Below are 19,411 nucleotides of genomic sequence, written 5' to 3'. Positions count from 1 at the left end.
GTATATTACTTTAATTATTTTCTTTTGCAATTGATAAATCGGAGAAAGGAATGAGAAGCTACAACACCCGTAAACAAGAACACCATATTGGATAATTGGGGATACCACATTCCTATAGTATTCAATCAATTGGTAACGCGGAACAAAGTGTCTTAATTTGGATATTACACCGCATTGGCGTCCAAGACCTTCAGTTACGGAACTTATATGAGCGTGGTAGGAGAGCTTTGAATCAATTTTCAATCCTAGATGCTTACATTCATGGTCGATATTTATAAGACTAGATGCAATATTAAACCTGAGGCTGGAAGCACTTGCTTTTGTACTTATTTGAAACGTTTCTTAAATTCAGCTGAAGTTTATTTGCATTTAACCATCTTGCTACATTGTCAAGGTCTGTTTGACTATCTGATCTGGAGCAGTCTAAACCACATAAATTTGTATCGTCAGCAAACAGATACACACTAACATGATTACAGGCTTTAGGTAAATCATTGATATAAATGAGGAACAACAAAGGTTCAAGAATGGAACCCCGAGGAACACCACACGTAATACTTAATCAATTGGATGATACTCCAGATAAGGTTACTCTTTGTGATCAACCACATAGGTAGCTATGAAACCATTTCCAGCAATTATGACGTATACCGTACCGTTCCAACTTGAGTAAAATTTCATGATCTAGTGTATCAAAAGCCTTTTTCAGATCAAGAAAAAATTAACTGTCTCAGATTTACTTGATCTTATCCTTTCTGTGAGTTCCGCTAGGGCATCAATAGTTGAATGATTTTTATGGAAACCAAATTGTTTAAAATAAAAAAGATTAAAACCTTCCAGATATTCGTACACTCTCGTGAACATCGAGCGCTCATACATTTTGCTCAAGACATTCAAAAGAGAAATTGACCTATAATTATTCTCTTCTACACGTGATCCATTTTTAAAAAGCGGAAACACTTTAGCTTTTTTGAGCTCAGAGGGGAAAGATCCTTCGTAAAAAGATACATTTATCGATGATGTAAGGTATTTGGTAATCACTGATCCTGCAGTCTTAACCAATATATTACTTATTTCGTCTTCACCTGATGACGATTTTTTGGGAAGAGAGTTCATAATATCAATCACTTCTGATTCAGACACTGGGTTCATTCTTATTGACATGTTCACATCGCTAGGAAGTTCGATTGTCTCTGAAGGAATACTATGCTTAATGTTTTCTCCAATGCTAACAAAAAACTCATTGAATTTCTCAGCTACTTCAAAGGTTGACAGATTAGGCTTGGTGTCTGGTATACACGAAGCCAATTTAATAAAGCTATTGTTCGGTCGAGTTTTTCCTGATAAATCGTTTAAAAAGCGAACGTCTGTCTTGAGTCTCCTAAACAATTATCAAATATTTTTTATAGTAAATCCGCTTCGCTGATTTGACATTTTTTTCAAAACGAATTCGAATTTCTTTGAACCTATATAGCAAAGGTAAATTAGATGGGTCTTTTTTTCCATTTACTATGAGCCCGGTTGCGTTCAGAACGTAAATTCTTCAGCTTATTGTCAAACCATTTAGGCGTATGGTTCTTTTTATTCGGAGTTATTTATTTAAATGGAGCATAGTGCTCGGTAACCGACAAGAAAACTTCATAGAAAGCAGTGAAGGAAGAAATACCACTGTTCGATAATTTGGAAAAAGTTTTTCTCAAGTTCGTGACTCAAAACGAATAAATATTTTTCTACAATACTTGGATAACGTAGAAAAGATGTATCTCTATTTTGCTTTCATCTTCCGTATTTTTTATAGTCCATCTGAGCAAAACGGGATAATGGTCAGAGAAACTCTGATGATCTAAAATCTCAGTTTGCAATTAAATTTTGATAGATGAAATGATCGATGCAAGTTGCTGGATATTTGTGACCCGGGTTGGTTCACTAGGTGTAATGCTGAAGCCATTTGAAGGAATGGAATTTATGTATTTTTGGGTTTACAGATTGTTTTCAAGATATTTATATTAAAATCTCCACAGATTTCTGTTGGATTTTTTTGTGAGCTAATGTTTCCCATAACTTTGTCTATGATTTCAGTGAATTCAATTTTCTTTGCCCTTGGTTTATTGTATATTATCATTAATCGGAATAAATAGCCTATTTTATCTACGATAACAAACAAGGACTCTTCAATGTCGCAATCAAGCACTTTTTGGAAGGAACAATTATTTCTAATTTGAATCATAATGCCACCACCTTTTGAGTCACGAACTTTCGATAAAAGATTCTGATAACCAGTAACTTAAAACAATTTTGGATCGTCTTTTTCGGAAAGCCAGGTTTCTGTTAAACAAAGTATGTCAGGAGGAGACTCAAGACTATACGCAAGTACTTCCAGGTTCTCAAGGTGTTTTTTAAATGAGCGAACATTTAGATTTAAAACTTTAAGTGAACTACAAGATATTGAAGTTTTGTTTTTAGGTATAGTCATTGGGCGAAGAGGTGGGAAAAATATTGCTGCGAGATGGCCGGAAACATTTCATGAATTCCGAAAAGTCATAATTCAGATTTTTGACAGCGTCCAGTAAATCCAGCACCCTGTATATTTTCTTATTTTCCTTCCACAGATAAAGAATTGTTCCCTCTCGTGTCCACGCTGACTCCACACAAGAACCTCTTCATCATGGAAAGAAATTTGGCACGAGCAGGTGAAATATCTTCAAGTATTTTTACGCTGTTAGTATTCGCTGATAACTTCTTCTTATTTCTTAAAATATCAGTCTTCACGACTCTAAGGGCAAATCGAGCGATAATTGTTCGCTCACCCACTTTGCCTCCTGGCAGGCTGTGGCCAAAATATCCTTCTCGTCAATTGCCACTCCCAACGATGACGCGACTTCAATAACCTTGTTAATTGTAACAGTGTCTTTTTCAGGTATAATACCCCCATTGTCAATCTGTTCGACGTCTTCCTTCAAACCAATGATTCTTATATTTTCTCTCCTATTGTAATTTTCTATACTTTCAGCTTGAGACATCGATGCAGCATTGCAACGTTCTTCTTGGTAGTATAATTTGCCCTCAACTTGTTGAAGAATTTCCGTCTTTAGTTCGTCCTTGATTTGCTCAACAACCTGTTTAACAGCGCTTGGAATAGCCGCCTGAATTTCCTTTCTTACTCGAGAGATTAATTCATTTCGCATTTGGCTGATAGAGGTAGGAGTGAGGATGTTGATCCAACTTTCAAACATCTTGTCAATTTTCGAGAGGAAATTTTCTTCATCAAAGCTTTCTGCTATTGGACTGGAGTCTGGTTTGGATCGTTTAGCGTCTTGCTTGCTGGAAATGGGCGTTTGATCCAAAAACCTCAAGTTAGGCAATTCGCTGGCATTAGTATCATCTGCCATCTCTGAAACTATTTAATAAATTTATCACAACAATTAGGCTAGAATTAGTGAGTTAAGTTTGAGTAATTTCGTACGCTTGGATTTCTAATTTTTTCTTGATCTGATTTGCTCTAATTCAGATTTTTAAGCACCTGAACTGAACTTTCAGCTTACTACTAAAAGTAATCAAAAATGCGCTCAAATTAGTTTCTTTTTTAAATCTAGTCTGTGGTGTAAATTATTCTCTCGGAGCCTTACTAGTCTAACAAATTAATGTTGTGAAGAGTATTTTTAAGAAATTGGCCCCACCCTCGGCATCCCACCTGTGAGATATCTTAAGCTTATATGCTTTCGGATTTTTTATGGCGATCGAAAACTGCAAAAAGATGCTTAACATGTCCTCTTTCGACCAAGTGACAAGACCCTGAGGGCATTTTTCTCATTGCGTTGAATAAAACTAGCAGGTCCTTAAAAGCTATCTGAATCTAACCTATTTTGGAACTGTAACAACTGATATTCTCATGGAAAACCTGTTCATGATAACTAGTGTGCGTGCAATCATTTCAATGCAAAATTAGTTTGGAGAGACCAAAAAAGTAGGAAGGCAGAAAAAACTCCAGAAATACAACGTAAACAAGTTCCGAGTATTACACCCGAACTTACTTAAAAAGGCTTTTGTAATTTCTTGAATAAAAAGGCTTTATAACACTTGCATCAAAAGGTTTTCGTGCTGTGATATTATGACAAAAATAATTTTTTATCAGCGATCTTTAACTACTAGCGTTTTTGGTCGCTACTTTCTCTTTATTACAATTTTACAACATAACCTGACTTTTGAACAGTTTTTGACATCGACTTACTTAAATATGTTTTTCTTCGGTCATAAACTTTTTTCTGAACAACCTATCGGCCAATGACCCTTTTTTGACACGATTCATCTTCGGTCCCTGGCCCCTTTTTCATTGAAGCACTTCTGGTTTCTTTTAACATTTTTTGGTCAATGACCTTTTAGCGACAGTTTTGCTCAATGACTATAGCAACGTTTTTTTTGTTAATGGCTTTTTAGCACCATTTTTCACTCAATGATCGTCCAGAAATATTTTTCGTCCATGACCTTCTGGGAATATTTGTTAGTCAATGATCTTTAAGCAACATTTTTCGATCAATGAACTCTACGCATTATTTTTCGGTCAATGGCTTTTTAGCATGAATGTTTAGCAACTTTTTCCCGTCAATTGATCATTTTAGCAACAGCTTAACCGTACTCTTCGTTAGTACTGTTAAAAACATGGAGCTCTGTGAGGCCTACTGTTAAAACATGCAGCCTTATGTGTTCACGCGTTTAATATATGGACTAGCAGGTCCGTAAAAGCAAGCTAAATAAATTTTATTTCAAAAAAATTTCACACCTTTGGAAGAACGTATGCATATCTCATTATTTTCAATGATTCATTTACCAAAAATTGATTATTTGTATAAAATCCTGAATTTATCGAAAAATCGGTATACAAATATTAATAAAAATCGGTATTCGTATTTCGATGAAATAGCCGAAAAAAAATCCAAAACAACCTCGAAGGGAGGTAGGGGGCTATTCTGGACCTGCCTAAACTTTAAGCTATAAACTTTAAGCAGCTTAAAGCAAAATTAGAACCTCCAATCCACAACTAAAAACTGTTAGCAAAAAAAACTTTGAGCGAAAAATCGTAAAACTCTCTGAGGCAACAAAACCTACTTCGCAGAAACGAAAGAAATTGAGTGTAGACTCATATGGTCCCCACAAACATTATGTCCACGAAATCAAAAAAGCTGCTCAGCTATCTTTATCGCAGATATAAAGAAAGAGAAGGGAAAAGGAAAGAAAAATCTGCGCTTTTTGAAGAACATTTCCCATCCGAACTTTCTTTAGACACTACCCTCTTTCAAATTTCGACACTACCAACTGTGGCATCTATTTCAAATTTTATGTTTTGTCGGTCAGTGACTTTTTTGCATCCCTGTTTATTTCGGCACCTGAACTTTTTGGCATCTGTATTTTCCGTTCATTGACTCTTTCAGTCTGCCTTTTCGGACACTGACCTTTTAAGAGAGTAAATTTTTCAGTCAATCACCCCCTCGCGATCTGTCCTCTTACCCATGGTGCTCGAGAGCTCTTAAACATGCTCTTCAGAAATCTCTTAAACATGCATTTTTGCCTTTCGTTAAACATGGTGCCTTTTAAACTGTCATGCATTTAGCATATAAGATGACGTGAAATTGTCCTTCTTTTTGTGCTGTTTTCTGCGAGCCTTTACTGTTTTAAGAATCTATTTTTGTAACTTTTGTAAATTTTAACGGTTATAATGAGAATCAAGTTTTGCGCCTGATTTTTCCTTCTTTTGCTCTAAAGCATGTATGAGGCATTTGGCTGCAATCGAAATTTGTAAATAATGAACTTAGGTTTTCTGAAACTGGACTCTTTCCTCATTAAAGACGTTTTGCCCCAGCCATGTCAGTTCAGTTTAAGCGTTGAAATTTAAGGTTAAGTTCTATTTGGATCATTTATTGTTAATTGATCTCGAACGACATTTGAGGTAATAATTGTAAACGTTTGTGTCTTTTTATGCAAAATTTTTGCTTGACAGTTTTTGTGCGTCTGTTCTAGAGTTTTCTCTCTCAAACGACTTTTTCACGCTTCTCTTTGCTTTTTTGTGTGATCTCAAGTGCTGAAGAACGTTTGTTGCTAAAATAAGGGGACGTTGAAGTTGCAAAGACGCTATAGCTAAGTAGTTAAGAGGCAGACTTTTATCTTGGAGGTTTAGCGATTAAAGCCCTATGGTTCGGAACCATGAGAGCTTCTTAGCTAAACAACCTCCAAATGAAATTTCCATGGCTGTCGTTTGAGAGCAATTCGTCCGACGTTTTTGATAACCTAAATTATTTTTTTGCTGGAGCCGCGGTTCGAAGTATGATGAATATAGGAGTCAAATTGTGTCTCCGCTGTATATAGAGTTCATTTTTGGTGGGTTGGTAGCTTTAGTGACCAATTTTTCGAGAGTAATTTATCTTCTAGATTGCTGACTGAATATTTTTCTTGCTGGCGGTTTTCTGAATAGATTTTAATGCTGATTTTGATATCATATTAAAAGATATTTTTAAACCAAATGCGTTGTCCATTCTTTTGTAACATAAAGCTGCCCCTGAATTGTTCAGCCAGAGCAATCATTGCAGAAAAAAAGATCTTACACAAACACGGTCATTAACTTGTAAAATAAATGTAAACAGATCAGTTTAAACCCTAGAAGTAGCAAACAAGTGACTGATTTTTCTCATCTAATTTGTTTCTCGTGAAAAACTTGCTCAGCTGATGCGCTATTCACAAATTAGTTAGAATGACATCCAGTTCTAAAAAAGTCATACCAAGAAATAATCAAATATTCGAGTTGAGGATTGTATCAAGTTGTAATTTTGTTACGAGCTCTATTTTTTTAAAAAAAATTAATTTTCCTATATGTGGACAAATGCTAATTATGAACAATTTAAATCAGACAAGAATATGTCAATTCATAATTTACGTGAAAAATCAAGGAAAAAGTATGAAATTCAAGTTTTTTAAATTTTTACTGAATTACTGAAGTTTTTTATTTGCTTTACTTCACACAAGTGAATTCTGTATTTTGGTGATTTAGTTATTTTTGATTCAACAGGAGGAAGAACGTTTTAAACTCAATTAAGCACGAGTTGAGGCGGCTGCATTGTTGCCAACGATAATATTTGCTCATTTTCCCAATTAACTTTTTGTGCTCTTGTTACAAATGAGCCATATATTTTCAGTCCGGCTAGTCGTAACCATAAAGAACCCTTCAATTATCTGGACTTGATTTCAGCAGTTTTTGCTTCGATTTGAAAAAAAGCGTACCTGAATGAAAAACTTTGCCTGCTTTTTTTTTTAATTAATTCACGTGAAAACATGAAGAATGCCCATAGTTTTTCGGAATGCTTATTGAGACTATATGATTTGAACAGCGCAAATATCAAAGTCAATTTCAGTCTGAAATAAAGAGGTTTGAACAGAACGACATTTTTTTTCTTTCCTCAAACTTTCTTTCCTGTTGTTTGTTTTTAAACATTCTTGTTATTCTATCTCTTATCAACAGAAAATATTTGTGGTTTACATGAGGAATGGTTACAAGGTAAAACAGCAACTTGCGCAAGAATTCACAAAAACCTGGTTTTTACTTTTTCCTGAGTTTTTTGTGGAAAGCGAAATTGTACTGGTGATATTTTTACGTTTTTCTAGTTTTGCGGAGTTAAATGATGAGTTAAAAATACATTAATTCTTTATTACCGCATTCTTTTGTTCTCGCCTCAAATATCCCACATTTGGTCAATACTGAAATTTTGGTCAAATCATTTTTCAAATGAAATTTGAGAGTCCATGCGCGCCAATAGTTTGCTGGAGAAACCAGAGAAACTATCAGAGTGATAAACAAAAGTCACCGACTTTGTTCAGTTCGTCTTTTTCTCTAGAATAATTATATTGTAGTTTTCTTGTACATAAGGAGTGTCACAGTTTTGATTTAGAAATGGCTTCTGGCAAATAAAATCAGAGAAAATATATATAAGATATCAAATAGTTTTTTATTTCAGTTTTCGAAGGAGAAATTAATGTTTATGCGGGTTTTGTAAGATTTTATTGCCTTTAACTTCTCATTTCCCATGTTATATTAAGGTTTTTTGCTTTGTTAAATCGAACTGCAAGAATATAAAAGACTTATATGAGAATGGAGCTCGGAGACAATCAAGAAATTGTTGTTTTTGGGTTGGTTTTTTAATACTTAATTTTTAAAGGGACGTTTTCAAACAAATTTTTGATTTTTCGAAAAATTATCGTTATGTAATCAAATGACAAATGTTCCGGCAATTGTATCAATAATATAATAATTTAATATCCTCCGCAAACCTCACCTTACAAATTTTTTCAATTTTTCAGTTTTTAAAACCTCCCCTTTTCCACAATGCAATAAAATTCACAGTTTTTTTCTAATTTAAAACTGGCCTCTAAGGGCTACTAACTGATGTTTAATAGCCCTTAAGCGATAGCTGGGGCTATTGTTGTCCTTCTCTTTGTTTTTATGATTCAAAGAACTTGAATTTTATTGGGGCGCTGTTTTTTGTTCACACAAAAAGGTTGTTCACACATTTTCACGATTTTTGAAGTAAAAGTTGAGTAGTAATTTTGGTTACGCCGAAACAGGAAATGGAGCGAAAAAGCTAGTAGTTCTGCGGTGTGCAATTTCTTCCTTCGAATTTAAAAGTAGTGGGAGAAAATTCGCTTTCTCGCTTATGGTTTTTTCATACGCAGGCGGCATTTTTAACTTGAATTTAACTTTTTTCTATTTTTTTATTGCACATCCTGAATGGCGCCCGAAGCCATTCAAATTCAATTCTAGGACTAGTTTTTCTGGTTTTAGTTTTGTCTAGTCATTGAAAATTCTTTGCATTGTTCAAGGCTTGCCCCCTCAACAGGATTGCTGTTACGACCATATCACGAATTGCGTGCGTGGGGACGTTTTTCACTTTTAGTTGAGTGTTTTTTGTTCAATCGCGTGATTAAATTTTTTGGTCGCACGTAACTTACCTCTATCAAAAATGACTTCCTAACTCTGAAATTGACTTTTGTTTACTTTAAATGAAAGACATAAGTTCAAGTGAGTGCGAGAGATAAGGTCAACTGAAGCAGCAATAAGTTTTACAGATTCTTAAGCAAAATATAACATCGCGGCAGTTTAAAAAAGCAATTTTTTGGTCTGATTCTTTTACTGCATATCTGAGACTGCAGATCTACGAAGCTATTGCGGCTTTTTCTGGCAATCTGTCAACTATGTTTCTGTTTGTTTTCTCTACGATGCGTAAGCAAAAAGAGAAAATTTGACCAAAGAAAAAAGCAGGCCTCGCATATGTATTCAACCATTTAAAAAAAGGTTGGAGCAAGTGTTCGCGTAAAATTGAAGCTACCTAGTAATCTTAGTGTTATGAAAATTCGTTTTCTCGGGTTTGTTTTCGCATTGACTTTGATGTTGCACCAGAAACAGTCAGTTGTGCTGATGTCATTAACCAAGCTGCTGTTGATCCATTCAGACACGTTACAATTTTAGGAAGCACTCAAATTGTTTTTCTGCAAAGAAACTATCTGTTTTGGGGACTGAATTAGCATCTCGATTTTTTTCGTTTTGTAATTAATTTTTGGGTTTCTGTTTTTCTTATTGCCCTGGCGCAGAAGACTGCAATCATGAAGCCAAATCAAGCTTGACTTCCCGCTGAATAAATTGACTAAAGTAACGTTCTGGCCGAAAATAACATGCATGCAAGAACAAGAGCGAACTGATTTAATACGTGTCTAATCAGCAGAAAAATAAAAAATGAAACTGTTGAAGTCAGTTTATTTACCTGATAAAATGACGTTACTGGATAGATTCTAGATGGGCCAATTTCACCTGCCCTGAACACATAGCTCTTGATCTTGTGAATTGCTTCTACTTAATTTGATACCCAATAAAGGTTCTTTTTCGATATTTATTTTTTCAAATTCCGTTGTTCAGTACACCTTTAGAAAAGAAAATTTTAACGTTTTGCAATTTTTCCGTCATTTTTTTTTTACGGTAGTGCAATTTTTTCCAATAATTCTGAGGTTTTAAACGAAAGGAGCGTTTAATAATTCTGTTTTAAGCGAAAGGAGCTTTTGAATTCAGTTCTTCCAGCCGTTCCTTGAGTTAAGGTTATCCTATCATTTTTAGTACTTTTAGATTTTTTATTCCTAGAAAAACTTTGAATCACAATTGACTCAAATCATTAGAGCCCCTGATGTCAACTGATGAGTTCGCACTCAAATCAGATAATGAGTGTCATTTATGCTTGCCACATTCTTTTTTATACGTTAGTCTATCTGAAACATTTGCGCTCAACTTGGTTCTTTCTATGGAATCAGTTTCTTTTTGTGATCAGCAGATAGCCGTTATCGTCTCGCAATCAACTATAGCCGTTATCGTCTCGCAATCTGCCTGCTGAAATATTTTACAATGTAACTGCTTGTGATAAATGATTATTTTTAGGAATGTCCATTTTTTGTGGGACCATTGCTGGCAAGCTAATGTCTGCAGAGCTCTATTTATGAATTCAAAAAACAAGAAGAGGATGAGAGGATGTTTTCTTGAAGACTTAGTACTCCTGCATTCAATATTTATGACTGTCTTTAATAGCGCATTATACAGTCGAGTGCAAAATCAAAATTTCATTTCTGTATGCGTGCGCTAGATTTTCACGGATTTGCTGTTTGAACTAAGAAGTTTGCAATGTAAGAAGCTGTCTTATTCCAAATTTATCGATAACAAAAACCCTAGCAGTTCAAAGTAGGACAGGCAACTCATTTTAATAACTTAAGTAATTTTATTAACTTGTAATAGCAGCGAGTAATTAAAAGTAACTGGAATTGGTCCAGGTTTTTTCTCCGTTGGACCGTGGTCAGATTATTGAGTATTGCACATTAGTTTCGGTATTTAATGTATTTGTGAAAAAGTCTGATTTAGAACTACTAGAATTTTTTTGATCTACTGCGTTGAGATGATATTTTGTTTCTCAAATTTTAAATAAAACAATAAAAGTACGGCTGGATTGTTTTGGTGTCTGAGTGAAATTAAGTTAGAAGGTTGTTGCGAGTTTTGCGAGCCTAGAAACCTCATTTTAAGAAAGTAAGATGACCTGTTTTTAAATATGAAAGCACTGAAATTAGTGCTAGATTTAAATGCGTAGGAAACTGGAGACTTTTATAATAACTAAAGTATAACGTTGATAACTCTGAGTTTGTTAGTTTGCTATTCGAATGATCGTTACGCATATTAGTTATTTTGAATAACTTTGAGGATAAATCTAACGAATCTTACTTGGGTTATTTTTTTGTTAGGCTGTTTGCATCAGAATTGACTGATTATGCAGTTTTAAGGGGAAAATTGTTTTGCTATCTTAAGTGTTTCAAGGGTTCCTAAATTTCAAAATGTATAAATTCCTAAAACCATATAACGTATATATACCGTTTTACTGCATCAAATCTATTTATAATGTAATGATTATTTTTTAAATCAAATTAGGCGTAAAAAAAGCGTAACATGAAAGTTTTTTTAGAAGAAAGATTAAATTAATAACTGTTTTCTATTATTATTACCTAATATAAGTATATCATCAGATTTTTGAGCCATCTGGTCTAAAATACATTGCTTTCATTGTCAATATTCTTATTTTTGGATTAAATTGCAGTGAATAAAGTATAGGAATTGTTTCAGATACCATCATGCCCATTTTGCCCAAAAAATTTCCTGGCATTTTTCCAAACCTGACGCCCAACTTTTTGGCCGACCCGAAAAGCAACGAGAGGGTATTCAGATTCATGGAGAAAGTTATCCGACTTTGCCAGGATGACAGAATTCAGCTGAAAAACAGTCCGCCCTATATTCTTGAGATTTTACCCGAACTTTATCCTTTGCTACAAACTGCTATTAAGCATGTTTTAACTGAGTTAGCACCTTATAACGTATCTAACGACAAATATTTCTTACATGGAAACTCGGCGTCCAACGATATGCCAATTTTCCTGCCAGATTTTGTATCATCTCTGTGGGACAAATATAAAATTCCAGAGAATTTGGCGAACGCGGCAATTTATTTGAAACTGTTTCTGACCAACATTTACCTGAAGTGTCGTGACATTGTGCAGATGTTCAAAGAAGATGAAAATTTTGTTGAGTTATCAGATCCAAGATCAAAACCCAGGTACGTTTTTTGATATTAAAGTTTGTTTCTGAAGACTGTCTCTGAGGTTAACGATTTAGCATATTCGATCTGTTTTCTCTGGCATGCAAATCAATTGATAACAGTAATGCTTGTGGCTTAAAAATGTTCACACAGCCGTATTCGACATCACCAAATGGAACAAACTGCAAGGTTACAGCAGAAACTTTTGCATGCTTCAAGTAAAAAATATCCCGGTCTCCGAAAAAAAAGACACGATTGCTTTTTTGTCGTCCGATTTTTCAAAAAGTGAAAACGACGTTTTGTAAAGTTCCTGAAAATTTGCGATTTTTAATTAATAGTCCTGTGGTCTTTTTTTATGCGATTTTTTGCCTGACCGATTTTTCGTCTGAACTTTTCGTCCTCAAAAAGGGGATAAACTGGTAAAGCCCAGAGGGCACTAAGTGGCTGAGTAGCTCTCTTAGAGCCTTACACCTTAGTAGTCTCGACGTAGCGATTCAACGAAACTGTTTAGGGGAGACAATTTTATTATTTCTAAAACAGGAACCTCTAAATGCTCTAACAGTAACCCGCAAATGCTCTCATTTTTGACAAAAAATAATACGCTTATTTTGAGTATGTTTTTTGGCACTTTGATCACAGGTTAAAGCTTCACATCTAAAAACTTTTGTGAACCTAAATCTTAAATTGTCGACTGATGCATCAGAACACCCCCTCTTATTCACCCTCCCCACCCGTACTACTTTCCTTTGAAGAGTGGCAATATATGAGAAAAGTTTCGTACAAACCAAACTTGAGTTAGATTTGAATTGCTTTCTAATTTAGCCGGTCAATGCTGCTTGGCACTAATGCTGCTACGAAAAGCAGCATTGACCTGCTCTTTTCGCGTGCGATCGCGTCGAATTCTCTTCACTTTCCGGCGTCAGTCCATGAAGAAGAAGCATCTGGTTGTCGGCTTACCCGTAATAATCGTTTTTAGTAACTTGGCAAATTATTCTCAATAAATTGCTTATTGAAGTATTCTTGTATCATAATCTCAAAAACTTGACACCAAAGAGCAATTTATTGAAAAAGTATTGTCAAGGTACTAAAAAGAATTATTAATGGGAAGCTGACAACCAGAGGGCTCTTCTTCTTGGACTGACAAAGCACCTCACACCTTCGCTGAAAAGGTTAAGGCTCTAAAAGCAAATGTCTCTTCTGCTGCGAAGGTAAACATTCAAAAAGAGCTTGTCAATGTTGTTTTTCGTAGCAGCTTTATTGACAAAAGCGATGCAATTTTTCCTAACCACTGTAGTGTTCACGCATTTAGAGGATCAGCAACAGAAGAAAAACAAAAGTATTGGTAAGGATAACAAAAACTGAATACATTGATTTCACAGGATGGCACAGACAATTTTCTCAAAATAACAAGAGGGCCAGTCAGATATTTCAAGACTTTGTCGTATTAATTGATGAGTGTATGGAGAAGTTTGATCACGATAATTTTGTTTGTTGTGAAGTACCACCGTTAAAATGCAGACTGGGAATTGTGTCAAGAAACAAGTTTATTGACGAGTGAAATGGTTTTTTGTCCAACAAATGCACTGATCGTATTTCTATTAAATTTGTTATCATTCGATTAAACGAACTCGGTGTCTACTTGCCCAGGCTGAATAATATCGTGGTACACAGCAATAAGTTATATCTGATTGCTGTATACCACAGTAATCAGTTACGCGTTCAGTAATCTAAACTATCGTAATGGCTTACCTTACCTAAAAATATGCTATAGCGAGTTCTGAAAACATCCAATGGAGCAGTAAACAATATGTCCCTAGTTTATCAGTCTAATTAATACAAAGTGCTTCTTAAAAGCAGTCCTCAATTTTCGGGAATATTTCACGGCTGTAATTGGCATCGACCTCGGTCTACTAATTTTTGCAACCCTTTTAATTTTTGGTTTTTGCCTTGATCTCATTGTTGGGATGTTGTAAAATGTGCATCAACTCAACTCATAACTTGAAGTCCCGCATAGTATTTTTGTTTGTCTGCTTATATGTGGCATATCCGATTCCTGCGATTGCTTCGATCAGATCAACAGAATTTAATGAGGTTAGGAAGAAAACACTACCCAAAAGAATTGTATCTAACTTTTTTCTTTAAGTGAGCAGTCTTTTACTGAGCGCAATAACTGCCTTAATATTATTTTCAGAAGATGGCGACATAGAACTTCATCCTGGGTCGCTCTCGACGTAGAAAGATGTGTATGAACTGTAGCATAACAAAAAATAGTATAACTTAAGGCTGTAGTCGTTGATATCAGGGCTAGTTTGATAAAAATCAGAGAAAGGTGCCGAACCAATATGGTGCCAACGCAATATAAGTGTTAATAATTAATGGCCGCCCTCATCTTCAGCAGATTATTATTGCGCTCCTATTTTACAATCCAATGTTTTTGGATTGTGTTGGTGTGCTCTTTTTTAGGATCTGTATTGTTTTTTGGCGTTTTTACTTCAATGAAAAACTAAATAAGAGTGGTGATTTAATTACGCTGAAGTAGTAAAGGGAGCAAAAAATCTGGATCTTAGAACACGAAATTTTCAAACTTTCCAGATTTTCGCATTTGGGGTCATTTTTGCCTGTTTTTGTACTTCGTCGAATAAAAATTGTTTCGCGTCACCTCATTTTGCCGCTTTTCGACTTTTATATCTTTTGATTGCTCTTTTTGGCTTCTCTGGGCTAGTTTTTTTCCGCTCATTCTGTTCAAAGTGCTTTTAAACAGGAGTTTATAGGAAATTAATCTAAAATGAACAGAGTAAAAAAAATGAAATAAAGCCTAATTTTCGATGTCCGCTACTTAAACTTAGTTATTATAGGTCTTAGTTACCATCTCAAATGCTTATTGGTATTCATACTAGCTTATGTATCCTATCATGAAGAAGGAAGAGTGTGTATAACAACGGAGTGAATTCAAAATAGTTCGCCCTTAAAAACGTTTTTGTAAGTCAATCAATTTTTTTCCATTTTTTTCTGTTCTTTCATTCCTAATCGGGGTTTTGGTAATCAATGGCGGCTGTTTTACGACAATCTGTCTCGTGTGTTTAAGCTCTCTGCGATGAGAATTCGGGAACAAAATAAGATTTAAAGATTGTTTGACGCAATAGTTATTTAACCCACTATAGTAATTTCGTCAAATTTCATGCTTATTTAGGGATTCATTACCTAAAGGCATGCGTGACATTCATTGCGAAGTCTCTAAATAGAATTAAGAAAGACTTCATTTTTTCGAAAAGGGGTAGATAAGGGCGAGGGTTTCAAAATTGAATTTTCTGGATTTTTAACTCGTGGCTTTTTTGTAACGAGGCTATCAAACTGCAGAATTCAAATTTGTTTAGTTTTCCGATTTTCAATTTTGAGTTTCGACAGCTCTTTCGGTATCTGTCTAAAACCAGAAAAGAAATAAAAAAGACAAAACAATAACACTGCAAATTTGAGAAAATAGCCAGCTCATAGCCTTGTGCTCTTTATTTGTTTGTTTTCTTTTTTCTAGCTTGTTGGAATAAGTTTTCTTATTCTCAAATTGTTCTTGGTTCCTTCGATTACCAACTTTAAAGCACCAAAATGAAAAAAAAAATTATAAACATTTATTTTTCTGTTACTTGGGTGTAATTTAGAGAGAGGTTGAGCCATATCTCATTGATTCTGTCCAACATGTGGAAAGAGTTTGAGGCCATGTTCAGTGTGAATGTGCAGGAAGAGAGAAGTGCCTTTGTTGGGAGAGATTTCAAAGTCACCAAACAGGAGGGACAGATTTTTTGGGACCAAGTATTCCCATCACAGTGAGTACATTCTTAACTTCATCATAGTAATCAATTTCTCTGATAGACTCCTACCATAAGTATTTCTCTGATTGGTAAAAGTTGAGAAACAGCAATCACCTTTGTCGTGTTTCTTAAACAAAACAGTTGCTTACGACATGAAACTAATTCTTGAATCAAATCTTATCGAACGTTGTACCCTTACCCTTTTCTTTATGGCGGGAACGATATAATCCTAAGTATATATTAATTACAGTTCATATTATTAGGTTTGCCGTTTCCCGTTTAGCTGATTGACTTAATTAAGTTATAGAATTGGGCTAGCTGAATTATATAGCTTTTGTTAGATAGATACTTTTTTTTAGGTAGCTTTCGTAAGATATTGTTTAACTTATCAATCAATAGATTTCTTGAACAGCATTTCGAATTGATCGAGTGGTATATTCAATCGTATTATCCGTTGAATTCAGTGATGTTGCGTGCAAGCTTTTCCTATGTATATTTCTAATGATTTCAACGTTTGTTGTCTTTCAGGTGTATTGTTCACTGGTCACACTTCGTCAAGATGTTTGCCAATGCCAAAAATGACTTCGTCCTTGTCTCAAGCGAGGAATCGAACCGTCTCCGCGAGACGTTTGACATTACAGAGAATGGATATGTGTCTATATTTGAATTCGATATATTTGTCCGACTGTTTCATCCTTTCAGGTAAATGCTCTTATTTGATGCTTTGTTTTGCAATAAAAGGGCTGTGGCTTTTTAATGAGAATAGCTTACTTCGTGCGTGTAGATTTATGCATAATTCTTAAAGTGGGATAATTTAAACATATTTAGTTGCGTGTCAAATGAAAAGTTCTAAATTTAACAATTTTGTAAGGATCGTGTCGAAAAGTTCATGCATGCAAAAATAAATAAAGCTGTTTTTTTTTTCAAGTTCTTTTGTGCAATAAGTTGGTTGTTTGGTACACTCAGATTTGAAGTTCGTGTCACATAACGTATTTAATATAAATTCTTTATAAATGTGTGTTATTTTTAGGAATCTAGTGTATAACTGGAACCAGATCACAAGTCACCCTGCGTACATGGGATTCAAGACTTACGACGAAGTTTGTGCCATCCTTGGTAAACATACCGACAGGCCAGGAAGGTATCGTAAACGTTGACCTTTGAGCGGAAATTCAGAGTTTCGAAATCATTTACGATTTAGTGTACGGCAATTTTTTTGCCCGTTTAGCGCAGTGCAGTTAATTTGGTTCGACCGAAAAATTTTTTCGAAGACCTTGGTCGAGATGTTTAATTGCTCTCAAACGAAGTTTGTAGCGATTATATTAGTCCTGTTGGTCTTTTTTTAATGAGATTTTTAGTTTGACCGATTTTTTCGACTGACGCATTTGACATTTCTTTCTCAAAACGGGATAAACAGGTAGCACCCAGAGGGCATTGAGTTTCCTAAGAGCCTTTAGCTCACCAGTCAACAAGTACGCGATTCAAAGAAACTGTTTTGGAGACGTATACTCATGGTGCGAAGCGCAGATCTTAGATTTTGACCCTACGACAACCCCCACGCCCCCTTCTCCCAAATCAACCCCTCCCCAATTGTGCAGCCAAAGGTCCCACCATTGCCCCCCTCCCCTCACCACCCACCCTTTGTAGCAACTATATTAGTCCTGTTGGTCTTTTTAATTCAATTTTTCGCTTGACCGATTTTTCGACCGACCCATTTGCATTTTCGTCCTGAAAATGGAATGAACAGGTAGCGCCCAGGGGGCATTAAGTTCTCTTAGAGCCTTTCAGCTCGCTAGTCTCCAAGTATGTGATCCACAGAAACTGTTTTGGAACAGCAGCTGCGCTCACTTCACCACACGCCCCGCAATCCCCACCCCTGCACATTGTTCAGGTTGTAAGGGCCCCGTGCAACCCCGTACTACGACAAACTATGCGCGGGTATTTTCTTGACATTAGTAGGTTGATAGTGCGACAAATTTAGCTATGGTTGTATCTTTCACTGTTTATGGTAAGTGTAGTCGTTTCTAATGCTTTCAACGAGAAATCGTGGAAATTATTTGTGGGGCCTATTTGGCTTTTTCATGTGACTTTTTACTTGATGAATTTGTTTTGACTCAAAGACGAGATTTGATCAACTGAAGTTTTTTTTTACTTTTTTGGATCAATATTTCATGACAAAATTTTGTCGATCCGTATATTTCAATTAGTTTTCGTTGTGCAAGGTTGTTTCTTTGGTAACATAGGAAACTCGATTTGCATAAAGGTTTGGATAAAAAAGTTAAGTTTTATGCATTAAGTTAGTTTTATATTAAAGTAATTTTAGTTTTTGCACCAGCTGTCTAGTTCAAAAACTGATAACATTGACATGTTTCATTCTTTAGTTTTTTTTCTCTGATTATGTTTTTAATCTCTGCCATTATTATTAGTCACCGCTATCTGCTCAAACAGCTATTATTAAGGCGTTTTCTTTTTTATTACAAATCAAAAAAGAATTACCTTTGGCGCTGTGGTTTTTTTTAGGATAGTTTCACTTATTTTTGAAGTCAAATAGGAGTTAACAAAGTCAAAATTGGGTTTTTGGGTTAACAAAGTCAAAATTTTTGGGTTTTTGAGAGCGAGTTTTCTTAACGAGAGAAAACTTAGTTTCTGTTTTTGTCGTTTTTCTCTTCACTTTTTCTTAAACGCTAATAAAAATTGATGCTTGTATTCTAATAGTGCACAGTTCCAATTGTTTGAATTCGTCAACGGGCAACCAATGGTTTTTTTATGGTTTCGAAATTTTGGCCTTCTAATCGGGCACTGATAAACGTATTTAGTGTTCAAGGTGATTGCTGTTTTTATAATTTGAACACTTCTTATTTTTCATCAAATGTCTCTGAAATTTTGAGTTTTCCAGATTTTTGACGGGCTTGTTGTCTTATGACTTAGTCTCATTGATTTTGCTCGGATGGGTTTTAAAAAAGCATTAATTTTCTTGTAATATCAGTTGATACTCGCTTATATCTGTTGAACATTTTTGTTTACGTTTTTATTAAATTATTAAATATGAGTTTTGTTTGTTTTGTCCAACTAGTTGTGTTATCACTTAGTCTCATTGATGACAGGTTCCATTGGCGCTTTTAATAGGTTTAAGTAAACTTCCCTAATTTTGCAGCTGAGAGCTAATTTTTTTGTGACCTTATGTATTTTCATAAAATATTTGTGAATTTTTCAGTTTTACAGTTATTTATTGTTCTATTGGTTTCTTATGACTTAGTTTTATTAATGTTGATTCCCATTGGTTTCCCGTGGAGGCATAAATGAATTTAGTTTCTCTTTCCAAATGGTAGCCAATGGTTGGTTCGGTTTTGATTTGTTTCTGATACAAATTTTTTTTTGAATTTGGCCTATTTCCATTTTGTCTCAGTACTCAGTTGGACTTACTACAGGTACCGTTTTTCTGACCTCTGGCACTAT

General features: G+C 35.0%; 1 protein-coding gene across 1 annotated transcript in view; it reads left to right on the top strand.

The window, feature by feature from the left end:
- The first annotated feature begins 11,638 nt into the window (after window positions 1-11,638).
- Window positions 11,639-19,411, top strand: part of LOC142351036 (uncharacterized) — a 34,106-nt gene continuing 26,333 nt past the window's right edge. The window contains exons 1-4 of the mRNA XM_075403097.1: window positions 11,639-12,170; window positions 15,806-15,970; window positions 16,484-16,657; window positions 16,986-17,096. Of these exons, the coding sequence (XP_075259212.1) occupies window positions 11,692-12,170; window positions 15,806-15,970; window positions 16,484-16,657; window positions 16,986-17,096 (929 nt within the window). The 5' untranslated portion in view covers window positions 11,639-11,691. The remainder of the gene's footprint in view (window positions 12,171-15,805; window positions 15,971-16,483; window positions 16,658-16,985; window positions 17,097-19,411) is intronic.

Source organism: Convolutriloba macropyga, chromosome 12, assembly GCF_964194025.1.
Source record: "Convolutriloba macropyga chromosome 12, txConMacr16.3, whole genome shotgun sequence".
Taxonomy (NCBI): Eukaryota; Metazoa; Xenacoelomorpha; order Acoela; family Convolutidae; genus Convolutriloba; species Convolutriloba macropyga.
The sequence above is the reverse complement of the archived record's forward strand: the minus strand, read 5'-3'. Positions and strand labels throughout refer to the sequence as shown.